Genomic DNA, 12,908 nt, shown 5'->3' on the forward strand with positions numbered 1-12,908 from the left:
CCAGAAAAGAGAATATTTCAGTGCCTTTTGTACAAGGCATGAAGCACTTGTGCCAGCCATGCTCTTCCCTTTGAAAGGCTGAGCAGAATGAGGTTGAACTGTGGTGCTATCCACAGAACAAAGCCCTTCCCAAATTACTCCTCAGAACAGTTTTAAATAATGTGCTATTTACATTACATTCTTTGATTTACAAGCAAATGTATGCCTGCTGGATGACCCTCAAATGCCCAGACCACTCATGCTCTACATGCTTTATAACAAAAGTAAGTACCATGAGCGGTTATTATGAAGAAAGTACTGAATTCTGGCCCAAGCAGACAAATTAACATTAAAATTAAAACATTTAAACACACTACTGCAAGTGCAGTGCAGTTGGTGTCCCATATGACTGGTACCTGTTTTTGTACCTTCACCACAGATTGCTTGTTAGGGTCACTGAGTTCCTACAATTCCAGGAATGCAATTCTTGCTATTATTTGTAAGGATATAAAAAAAATGCTACCATATAACAAACTGCAGAAGGTATAGCTTCAATTACTTGCACAAATTTAGAAAGGATTATTAAAAAAATATTAGTCCTCTAGCACAGCTGCTACTGCTGAGGGCTACAGCAGAACCTGAAATACATGATAATTTTGCAAAGCCTGTCATATCCCTTTTACTACAATTCTGCTTTTTGGACATGGTAAATAATTGGTTGTATGAAATACCTTGACCAGCATTCTGGTTTTAAGGAAGATGCTATTAACTGAATGGAAAAGTAGGTTGACATAAGCTTAAAGGAAACAGGTTTTCAGTCCAAGAAACACTTAGAGGCTTTGGGCTAAATGCTTTAGTTTATACAAAATGTTACACAATTTAGAAATGGCTGCTTAAAACAATTTATCTGCCGAGGCTTTTCTTAAAATTTATATTATTCAGCATACTAATACCAGGACTGAGCAAAGGTGAAGATGGTACAAGAGGCAACAAAAGCTGCCACTGCTTTATCTCATTGACTCCCACTGACTTCCATGTATTATTGATTACTCAGTCTAAATTAACCTGTTCCAGTAATTGTCTTGCTACTGATGTCCTCTGTACAACCAAGTACTCATTACCCTGTGTTACAGAAGGTAAATTACACTGGACTTACCAAATCCAAAAGCACTGGAACCACCAACACTCTGGGAAGCCTGAACACTGGTAGATGTGTAGAGCCCAGTTACCAGTAAGCCATCAAAGAAGGTACTTGTCGAAATAGTCACTGAAATGAGAGAAATAAAATATGTGTAAGTATTCTGGTTGAGATCCTCTACATTTTCTGTGAGCAGGCTCTTGTTGTTGAATGAGACCCCACCATACAGTCCAGTGAAACCATCTGAATTTCCCCAATATTTATGCTACTTTTACTTTCAGTTGGTGCTTGGGAAGTTGCCTTTGCCAGGAGCATAAACTAACGGTATTCATGAAATGCACAATGAGTTAGAAAATAACATGCTGGAATATAGGGCTTGTAAGCAATTGTCCAGACATTAAACTGTAGTAAAAACAATGAAATAACCAGGATTATAGTACTGTTCTTTCTGGATCTAAATAGAGTGCCAAGTTACGGTTATCATGCTTATTGTAGTATTACACATTTAAGTTATATCATTTGAGACATTACAGATGTATGTATTTAAACAGCTCAGGAGTGCATTTTTAAGAGATTCTTAAGTAATAGCAGAAAACATCCAAATAGAAACTATGAATAACATTGGAATCTATACATTCTTTATTAGAATTGACAATTATTGCAATATTTATTCAATTTTTGTACACACTAATGTTCATACTTTGGTGTGTTTGACAAGGTAACCACACAAGGGACGCCAGCTGATGTACGCTTTTTGGATTTCAGCAGAGCTTTTGATACCGTCTCTCACAAGATCCTTCTGCACAGAATGTCCAGCACACGGCTGGATAAACACACCACTGACTCACAGGTTGGGCACAAAAGGTTACAGTAAATGGGGTGACATCAGACTGGGGACCTGGTGGGGTTCCACAGGGTTCCATCCTGGGCTCTCCAGACCCTGTGCTCTTCCACATCTTCATAAATGATTTGGGCACAGGACTGGAATGGATACTGAACGAGACCAGAGACAACACAAAACCAGGAGGAGCTGTTGACTCCTTCAAAGGCAGAGAGGCCTTGCAGAGAGACCTTGACAAACCAGAGGGCTGGGCAGTCACCAGCCATGTGAAGATCAATAAAACAACAAAAAGCTGTCTCTGCTGAAGAAGAGTCTTATGACTTGTAGCCTCATACACTGAAGATGCATCCAGACCTCAGTTACCACACTCAATCTGCTTCATACCTCAATCCTTTCTATTTCCTTAACTTGGAGAGATCAGGGCTTGTCAGGGACTGCTGATAAACTCTGATCACTCCTAAACCACATTCTACCTCCCTGTATGCTCTCTCTCTTTTGCTGGGGACAAGCTCTGATCACTCCTAAATCACATTCTACCTCCCTGTATTTCCCTCTTTTGCTGGGGACATCATGAGCCAAGTGACTGGCCAGGAAAATGAAGCAAGGTACTCCAAGGTGACTGCTAGGACATTCATTGGTGATACACATTCAACAGAAAACTAATGGGTTTTTTAAGTCCTAAAAGTCAGTGTTGCCTCTGTGGTACACATTTGGCTTAAAATTTGTGTTTAATACTTTAAAAAAATATTAAAATGTTGACAGTAGCTTAATTTACTTTGAGCAGAGGAGCAGTAATTACCATGTTTAAATTTATTTTTCAACTATTTGTATTTAATTATCTTTTTTTCTTTGATTATTCAATACTACACTGAATAAACCCTGAATCCAACTTGTCTGCTCCCATGACTCCAAATTTCAGTGTTTTGCAATAGGCACTTCCCTGAATTCAGATGCAGGTTCAGAGCCATATGTTCATTTTTAAAGAACAGGCTACTTCTGATACATGTTAAAAGAACAGCAAAAGATTCTAGATTTTTTTAAAATAAAATACGTATTAGGGAGAGCAAAATAAAATCAAACAAGAAAACAATGAATTTTTTCTGCATTTGATGATGAAGTGGTGAATAAATACATGACCTTTTCTTCCCTTTATGCCTTTAATCCAGCAGAGAGGCAAAACATATGTTGAAAAGTATGCCTATGTGTTATTTTTGAAGACTTGGCAAAAGAGTCAGTGAAAAGCACTGATAGAAGGGCACTGGGCCAGTACTTTGCTGCCATTTTGTTTCCCTGTAGGGAAGCATCTTATTTTTTACTGGATAGGATATAATGCAAAAGCCTACTGTGAACAGGTGACCAGTTTCTCTGTGGGAAAGAAGTGATATTTCACAATGCCTGTATTTGACTTTGGACATATTTGTGTGATTGTCAACCCTCATTTTACATAAGCATGTAATAGGTCAATTTTTATTGTTGAAAAATTTCCAACACAGTATGGCTCCCTCATTAAGCCTCTGGGAAACTGCACAAGGCCTCTAGCACATTTTTTAAAAACAGAGCACTAGGCTGTTATTACACACGTGTCATACATTTCAGAATAATTCCACAGTTCTTCAAGAGAAAAAAATTAATCACGACATTCTCAGTGATGATTTTTTTTCCTACCCACTGTTGAAATACATCAAATTCCCATAAAATAAAAGAAAACACACAGTATGCCAAGTGATAATGACCAAGAACAGGAAAGCTGTGCTAATGCACAGCCCAGCAATAGGACTGTGATTTTACATAGGGGCTAGGGGTTGTTACTGTGGGGTCCTAAATTCCTCTTCCAAAAGAACAAGATGTTTCCCTCCACCAGGCTTTGTTTGTGCCTTTACACTGGCTCATGCCATATGTAGTTGATGTCAAATATCTGGCACTAGAGAAGCAAGGACCCACTGGGACTTTGGGAAACATCTGGAAGGACACAGAGCAGCCAGGGCTGGGCGGGCAAGGGGGGCTCTGGCACTGCCCCAGTGCTGCCCCATGGCACCCAAGGGACCACACAGCAGAAGGTGACATCTACAAGCCCGAGCAGGCACTGCCCCATCCTCCACAAGACCCTTCTTTGGGAGCAGAGTTTGGTGAGTGAAGCAGTGAGGAGACCTTCCTGTCACTGGGCATGAGTGGCTGGGCAGGGGTGTGCTGGACCATGCCACCCCTCAGAGAGCAGCCCCCTGTGCCAGCCCTCCCGGCTGCTGCTCCAGGACAGGCAGGGATCCTGACTCCCCTTGTCCCACTCCTCACACCAGGGATGGCAGCACACAACCCACAGTGCAGATGAAGGCCTCAACTGCTTTGAAATAGTCCAGCAGGAGGGACTGAGAACATCTTCCCAAGAAATGCATTTTGGAACAACCCACAGATCAGACAATATCACGCTGCCAATTTTAGAGGCAAAGGAGGTAACTACTTGAAGACAGTTGCTCCACAATTCCTTCTGTTTTCAGTTCCTGAGATGTTTGCCAATATTTACCACCTTGGACTACTTGGGTTGGTTTGTTTTTCATGGTGTCTCCTTCAGACTGATTTAATTATTTAAGGAAGAAGGAATTTCAGTCAAAACATTTCATTTCTGAGTTGAGGTTAGATGAGAATATGCTGCCCTGGATGAAAAATTCCACTGTCCTTTGCTTTCATCAACTCTTCAGCTCTGAAGTATGAGAGTGTTTCTCTAACTTTGGAAAAATTATATTTTATATATATGCACATTTTAAAAAAAATCAGAGTTCACATATGCTCAACAGAGACATTTTCATTTTTAGTATCTAAATATTTCTTCAAACTCTGTCCTCACTTAGTGCTCTTAGAGCACTCTCTGACTAATAAAAGCTTGCTGAAAAAAGTCCCATGAAAAATATTTCAGTCCAGCTATACTGCTTTGTTGGAGCAGAAGTGCTTTGTGAACATATCATTTTTTATGATGTTTTGATCTGGAAAGTTTCTCACTCAGTGTTTCAAAGCAGGAAGTCATATCTGCTGGCTGGAGAGAAAGGGGAAAGAGAAGGATCTTTATCAAAAGTCTAAGCCTTCTGTGAGAAGACTCAATTCATCAAAATCCCACTTTTCAAAATGTTGAGAAATGTGCAAAATGTCACAAAGTTGCTCCAAAAGTTTGACCAATACCATCATCAATATATTAAACTTAGGAGACAGAAAAGTAGACCTGAGGGCAAAAATGAACTAGGATGGAAGAGGTGGTGGCTGGAACCAGTACAGAAACAGGGAAATTTTCAGAGAAAAAATGGGGAGCAATGAGGGTGAGGGGACCACAGGTGGAGAAAGCAGCCAAGAGAAGGTGATGAAAAGCAGATGGGATCTGCACCTGTAGCCTGGAAATCACACAGTAACTGGAAAGAGAGACCGGGTGTAAAACCCAACAGCAAAGTGTGGGTCAGCCTCACATGCTGGTCAACAGCCAGGAGAGAAGTCCACTGTCTACTCTTAGTCCACCTCCTAAATCAAGTGAACAGTGTTTGCATGATGGATATGAAACATTCCTGTCCAAAAAACACATGGATAGGAATACACGGATTAATAAATAACTCCAGTTTATTTTTGTAAAAGCCTAGGAAATGGCTCCATGAAAAAGAAATCATACTGGGGCTGGGAAACACCATGGAAGCATACTTTCGTGCTCTTCTGCCCTACCCTTCTTTCGGTGCAAGGACTGCAGTCAGAAAATGTGTTTCTGAGAATCATGAGGCCCTCAGCTCAATTTTCCACCAAAAATCACGGGGAGCTGCTGACTGCTACTCCTGCACACTCGGCACATACCTGCTGCTGCACTCGGTTGCTAACAAGGCTGGCTTGGCAGGCACACAGGCTGGCCTCATCCTGCCGAGGCCACCACCTCTGGGAAGCTTTGGTGCTATTTCCTCGGGAAGGGAGGGGATGCAGCAGCCTTTTCTGGAGCAGCCTTTCATTTTGCACGACAAGTTTCTGTGAGAGCCCTGGCACTGGTGCTTCCCGTGGGACAAGGAACAGCAGAGCCTCTGGCTATGCCAGGAGCTGACATGTCTCGAGGAGGAAGCGGGTCAGGAAGAAGGAGGCTGGCAAAGATGCTGCTGAAATTATACCACAGGTGGAGGTAGCAGCATAACAGGAAATATCAAATGGAGTTTGAACTGTAGTTAGAGTCAAATATTTTTAAGAAATTAATGCTGTTCTTATAAACATAATTTTCACTGTTTTCTGTTGCTGTATGTCACACATACTGCATACTATTATAGAAATCTATTAATCTGTGTAAGTTATTGCATAAAATTTGTCTTACAGTCTCTCAAGGGACTGATCATGGCTGGTTTTTTATTGATATTCAAAAGACTCAAAATACAGCCAATGCATCTAAACTGTAAAAGTAGAAGAAGTGCCAGGTGGAAGAAGGGGATCATCTCAGGAGATAGCTGACACTGACAGGTCTTATTTATTTTGGCTGCTCTTCAACACCAGCTGAATGCCACTAAGAGGGCTGAAAGATACAGAAATTCCACAGAATTTGCAGCTGCAGTTGATGACAACCACAGAGTACAAGAACTAATTTATAAAGACAAAGATCTTTGATGCCCCACACACTTAAGTGAGTCAAGACATAGCCACAATGTAAAACTGCACTTCTGTATAGCATAGACAAAACAGAAATTAATTCTGGTATGTCACCCTGATTTTCTAAGACTTTGCTAAGCCTTCTGATGTTTGCATTCTTATAACGAACTTTCTCACACACAGTTCTGTAAACAACTTATGTTTTACATTCTTTCATGGAGGAGGAGAGAATTGATGGACTCTTGGTCTGTCCAGTGTCATTGGAGAGGTGGCACTGTCACCCTCCAATCCACTGTCACTTTTGGAAAACTATAAATGTTAGAGTCAAAAAATAAAGGTCCCTCTTTTTTGTTCACCTGGAGAGCAGCAGTATCCGTGTCGTCTTTTCGTGTTGTATTACGACACTGGTATGTGAAATCACCACAGACAGTGGACTCCCTGAAATGGGACTTTCTTGCATCAAAGCAATGACAAACACTTTTTAAGGCTCTTCTCAAGGTCAAAGCCATTTCCCTATAACACTGTAATATTGCATCATCACACACCTGAGTCATGGCTGGAAACCATCCTCTTAGGAAATAAATTATTTATACTGAAGTAATGCTTTTGGGGTTTTTTTTGGCTTCACTCCTAAAAAAATATACCAGCCTCTGCAAGTCAGGTGTGCAATGGGAGAGGCTTCTGTCCCTCCACTGTGCTGCAGCATCCTGCAAAGGAATGGAGACCAACATCACTACAGCCAAGGCTGTCAGTGCCACACTACATTCACAGACTATGCTGAATTGAAAGGGACCCACCAGCATCATCAAAGTCCCACTCCTGGCTCTGCACAGCACCATCCCCAAGAGCCACACCACTACCCAAGAGCATTGTCCCAGTGCTTCTTGAACTCTGTCAGGCTGGTGCTGTGACCACTGCCCTGGGGAGCCTGTTCAGAGCCCAGCCACCCTCTGGGTGAAGAACTTTTTCCTAATACTGAACCTAAACCTCCCCAAACACAACTTCAGGCCACTCCCTCAGGTCCTGTCCCTGGTTACCACAGTGAGGAGATCAGTGCCTGCCCCTCTGTTGCCCCTTGTGAGGAAATTGTAGACTGCTATGTCTCCCCTCAGTCTCCTCAACATAGGGAAGATGTTATTTGTCCCTTCCCAAGTTTGTTCTCTTTTTTTAGGCAATGGAACCTTTCTGCCACCCCCATGCCATGCCAAATACAAGTGACCCATCCAGGCATGCAGTGCTCTCAAGGCACAGATAATACCAAGTCCAAATCCTTAAAATACCAGACTGCTCCTGAAATGCCAACTACAGCTTAAATTGCTAGTAAGAAGAGAATAAACCCTTCTGCCTTATTTAAAGGCAACTGTTAAGACACCACAGTGATTAGAAATCTATAAATACTCAGGTAGAGTTTTACAGGTTTACTCACTTCCAAAGAGTGTGCTGATAAATGTACTTGTAAATGAACAGTGGAGAATACATTACTACAAGAATCCAGAAAGTGTATATATACTGAATTAAACTCAGAACCTTCTAACTAAAAAAGAAATTTTTAAAACACTAATGAAATGCATGTTGACATCAAACTAATTTTTGTGGCTCGCAGACACACTTTGCTTTCAAAAGAAAACAAAATCGAGAAATTCATAATTATACAGCTATTTCAAAGAGGAGCACCAGACAGACGTGCAAGAACAGTATGAATCACAGGTCTACACATCATTCAGCAACAAAAGCAGAAAGCCCACAGGATTCTTACTCATACTTGTTTTGATTTTCCCCAAGTAGGTGGAAGAAAGCAGAAAAAAGACATTTCAGCATGGTTAAGTAAACAGACGTGCAGTCTTACAACTGCAAGCATTCGCACTTAGGTTTTGGTTTTCTGAAGCCCACAACCAAAGCACTTAATTCACAATAACACACCAGTGAGCTTTTCTTGAAGTTCTTGTACAGAGCAGCACCATCTCTAACCTGAGATGCCGTCACTGGTTATTCCAGTTAACAATTACCCTCAGAGGGAGGGGAGTGAAAATGCACAAGTTTTCAACTTTGTACTAGACAGTTTAGAAAACTGATTTGGCCTTGCTTGGTGTTACAGTATAGTTTCAGTTCTTCTGCCCCATGCTCCATCAAATCTCTGTGTCTTTATAGCTTTTCAAATCTTTTCCTAAATTGGTAATGAGCATCAGAGAACTGAAAATAGATTGCAGATGTGTGGCAAGATGTCTGCAACATGATATCCAGAGACATCATTTGTCACTGATGCAAAGAGTATCCTATCAGTCTTGTGAAAGAACTATTTGCAGAGACATTACTTATATTTTTGAAAGTTCATAACAAGACAGTGACAATGACATCAGCAGCAATATAAAAAGTGTTTATTCTTGTATTCCTAAACTATAAGGAATTGGTCATGTTTGTTTACATGGTCCAAGAGGCTTCAGAGCTCCCATCTCACTAAAAGTGAAGAGTTCCATGGTTAAACCTGAGAACAGACTTCCAATGCGAGACCCAAGAGTCTGACTTCCCATGTATTAAAATCCTTAACTTAAATACATTTCTGACCATATTCAAAGCCACCAGAAACTTGGACACACTGAGCAGAGAAGTGTTTTATTCCAGCTGGCATCACCAAATGTGTTGGCACAGCCCAGAGACCTGACAGAGAAGAGGTAAGTCTGGCTGCTGTCATAGCTGCCTGCTTATAACCAACAGATGGGCAATTAGGGCTCTCACCTGGGTAAGAGGATTCAAATCTGAATTTCCTAACAAAATATTGGTTTAATATATTTTAAACTCCAGTGCCTGTGTGGCCCAGTCACTGTCCCTTAGCTGCAGGCATTGCATTTTATGTGGGAAAAAGGGAATATCAGCTGGCACAGAGAGAGGCACGTCCTCTCTTCCTTTTGGGGCTGCCTTCTTGGAAGGAGAGATGGAGGTTTCAGTCAGTGGCCCGGTGAATATGTGCTACTGCTATATAAATCTCCAGAGAACATCACATCTATTTATGTCACCCCATTTAGGCTGTAAATCTCACCCTAATGTTGATGTTTAAAACAGACCAGATGAATCATACTCCAGAAATGTCTGATTCTCCTCACTGACTATAAAGGGAGCCCAGACTGCAAAGCTCAGCTGTAGATGTCAACACTGAAGATGGCTAAACTGAGATTGTTCCCACCAAGAGCTATTCACACAGAGTAACTTAATTATCCAATTTCTATTAAAATGTCCAACTATTGCCCACATCAGAGGGAACTGAGCAGGAATTAAGCATCCCAGAACCCAGAGCTCACCCAGGGACATCAGGGACAATGACTATCTTTATATTCTTTCTTGTGTTATGCCAAACATATCACTAGTGCTTAGCAACTTAGCAAGCCCTTGTAGTACCAAAACACTCCAAAGGGTATCTGCAAATGCCTGTTATTCCATTGGATATTTCACAGAGGCCTGAATAGTATTAATGGAGTTTAAGCAGTAAAAACAATAACCTGCCTATCAAACAAAATGTTTGATGAACAATGCACATCAGCTGTCTCTAAAATGTACATCAGCTATGCCTCTAAAAATTTAACCACTGAATTAAATTGTGTGCCATAGTAAAAACAAGAATAATCATCAAAATAATATTTCCTGTAATGATTGAAGAGGACAGTTATTTAGAGTTTTAGCTTAAGAAACAAAAAAAACACCAGTCATATCATTTATTGAAATGCACCTCCAGGCAACAAATACTGTAAACGTGAGAGTTATCAGCATGACATAAAAGCCAGTAAAATGTGCTTTAACAGTATTTACATGATGGTTAGACTCAAATGATTGTGAAACCTACTTTGTCAGTGGTAGTATATTATTTCTCTTATCCAAAGTCCCAGGAGAAGATGGGAAGAGCTGATGACCATTCCCAGACCTCACCAGCTTCATAGGGCATGAAATAATCCTGGTTACTGGTGTATATTGGAACTGTTTTGTGTCTTTATTCAGCAATCACCATTCTCCTTATTAAGTTTTGAAGCCAAATGCTGTCATGCTTCTATAGAAAGCATCAACATCAAATTTTTCTTAAAAATAGATTAAACGTTATTGTGATTACCTTTTTATCCCTCTAAGCCTGAGAATATTGACCCCTGTTTTGAAGCCTAACCTTATTTTTCATGCCTTTCAAGTTTATGTGTGGTTGTCTGTCTGATACCCATACATGAAAATTTCATATTGTTGGCTGTGCTCTCAATAAATTATTTAGACGGTTTGAATATTTCTGCACTGTGCAGATTTTCAGAAGAGTTTGGTAAATCCTTTTATTCTGCTGTCCTCAAAAGGCAAACAACCTCTCAATACACAATTAACAATAGCATTAAAAGAGAAAATGAAGGCTGGCTTGAAAAGACAGTAAGTATAATTATCTACTAGGAATTTATTATAACTCAGTAATATTTAAACATTTGCAAGATTTTTTGTCTTAATTCTAGCTAAGGAAGCACACCCTCTAAAACCCGATTCTTGAACATGTTTACCTCAGGCTAAAGTAACACAAATCCTCTTACAGACACATGAATTATGATGAGCAAATATCATGAAATGCAGGAGTTCAAGTGATGCTGGAGAACAAGGAAGCATCTGGCTGCCCATGGCTTGAAAAGGTGCACTGCTCACTGGGTGAAAAACTGGATGGCTGAGCCAAAAGAGTGGTGGCCCCTTCCTAGTGGTGGTTCCCAGGCCCAGTATTGGCACCACTCTTTTTTGATATCCTCATTAATGACCAGGGTATGGGGATTGAATGAACCCACAGTCAGTTTATACTTTCACAGCTTCAGGTGACAAGGAGCTATACCATTTATTTATATAATGTATGAAAATGTTTTTCCTTATTTTTAAGTTCTCTTTTCTCTGAATTGTTGTATTTTCAGTGAATCATTTGCTTTACCAACAGAATTCAATATTTGTAGATAACTTTCACAACTGTCTCAACTATCCTTTTTCTAAAATTAAGGAAACTTAATCTAGTTTCCTATTACACAGGAAGATGTTTGCTCTATCATCAGCAGCTAGTTTTAAAGAATATAGTTCTACTATATTTTTTGGAAGCAGAGGCAATCAGATGCATCCATGACACAGAAATCTGGGTATAATGTTGTCATGCACACCCAGTGGTAAAAGTGATGCCAGGTGTTTCAGTCTTCACTCCTTTCCTCATAATTCCTAAGGTTCAATGTGGTGATTTTTTTTTTACTCATGCTTAGCATCAAGGTGACATATTTTGAAATTCACTTCCATATCCTGTTCCACATAGCCTGCATTATTTTTGCCTCTGTTCCTCACCACCACCTTCATTTTCCAGTAATACAGCATTAAATTTACTACTTTGAGCAGCATGGTATATATATGATGCCGTTACCTTCCTAACAAGTTCCCGTTATCATTTTGATCGCTTTTAAGTTCAGGCATCAAGCCATGACCATGAGACTTCTTCCTTATCAGCCACAGTCCTCCCTACTCAGAGTGGATTCCTTGTGTGATATCATTCAAATGAAAGCTGGTATTGTCTTACAGTTAGCTCATGAACGAGAGTGAGCAATAAAGTTTCTGACTCCATTTATCTTTAATATAATTGTGCTTATCTTCACTAAACCAGAGCTTAACAAGATTGCTTAATGGACTGCAGAAATAGGAGACCTTAAATAACCTGGTGCTTTGCAGTCTAAACATGTTGGACAACCAATACAGCACCTGTCCAAGGGACACACAGGTATTTTTTTAACCCCAGACTTGGGATTCATCTGCCTGGGTGTGAGTATGCAGAACATCATCCTCCTCACCCAAACTGCTCATTTCAGAGTCCTTTCTGTGCAACAGATGTACTCAGCACAGTCAGCAGAGTCTGATTTGCAGCCTGTCCAGACCCAAAGATTTTACCAAGTCAGGCTCTGGGAGGGTTGGCTGTAAACTCTTGGGAGTAAGGGTAGAGTGCACAAGTGTCATGATTAGAAGGGAGAAAACAAAGAAAATTAGCATGGAAAGTGAAGACTCAAATGCATTGAAAGTTGCTGAGAACCATGAACAGAAGGAAGAGGCCCAAAATATTTATTATTATGGGAATTATTATGGGAACGGACACGAGTTCAAAAATGTGATTTAATTTTGTATGTATGATTCATGCAACAAAATAATTCTGCCTAAGTACAGTCCCTCATTTAGTTGGTGTAGAATGCTGTTTTAAAAAAGCTACAGAACTCCCATCCATAAACTGGAACAATACAACTAAATAGCCTAGAGATTGACATTTTAAGTTAAAGAATGGATCAAATGAGGATTTATATGGGAAAAATATTAAATTGGGTTAAATATATGGGTTTATACTAAATA

At 40.2% G+C, this 12,908-nt stretch overlaps 1 protein-coding gene across 2 annotated transcripts in view; it reads right to left on the bottom strand.

The window, feature by feature from the left end:
- Positions 1 to 12,908, bottom strand: part of RELN (reelin) — a 278,635-nt gene that overhangs the window by 230,954 nt on the left and 34,773 nt on the right. For both annotated transcript variants that reach the window (XM_038155700.1, XM_038155699.1), the window contains exon 2: positions 1,136 to 1,246. In XM_038155700.1, the coding sequence (XP_038011628.1) occupies positions 1,136 to 1,246 (111 nt within the window). The remainder of the gene's footprint in view (positions 1 to 1,135; positions 1,247 to 12,908) is intronic.

Source organism: Motacilla alba, chromosome 1A (assembly GCF_015832195.1).
Source record: "Motacilla alba alba isolate MOTALB_02 chromosome 1A, Motacilla_alba_V1.0_pri, whole genome shotgun sequence".
NCBI classification, from domain to species: Eukaryota; Metazoa; Chordata; class Aves; order Passeriformes; family Motacillidae; genus Motacilla; species Motacilla alba.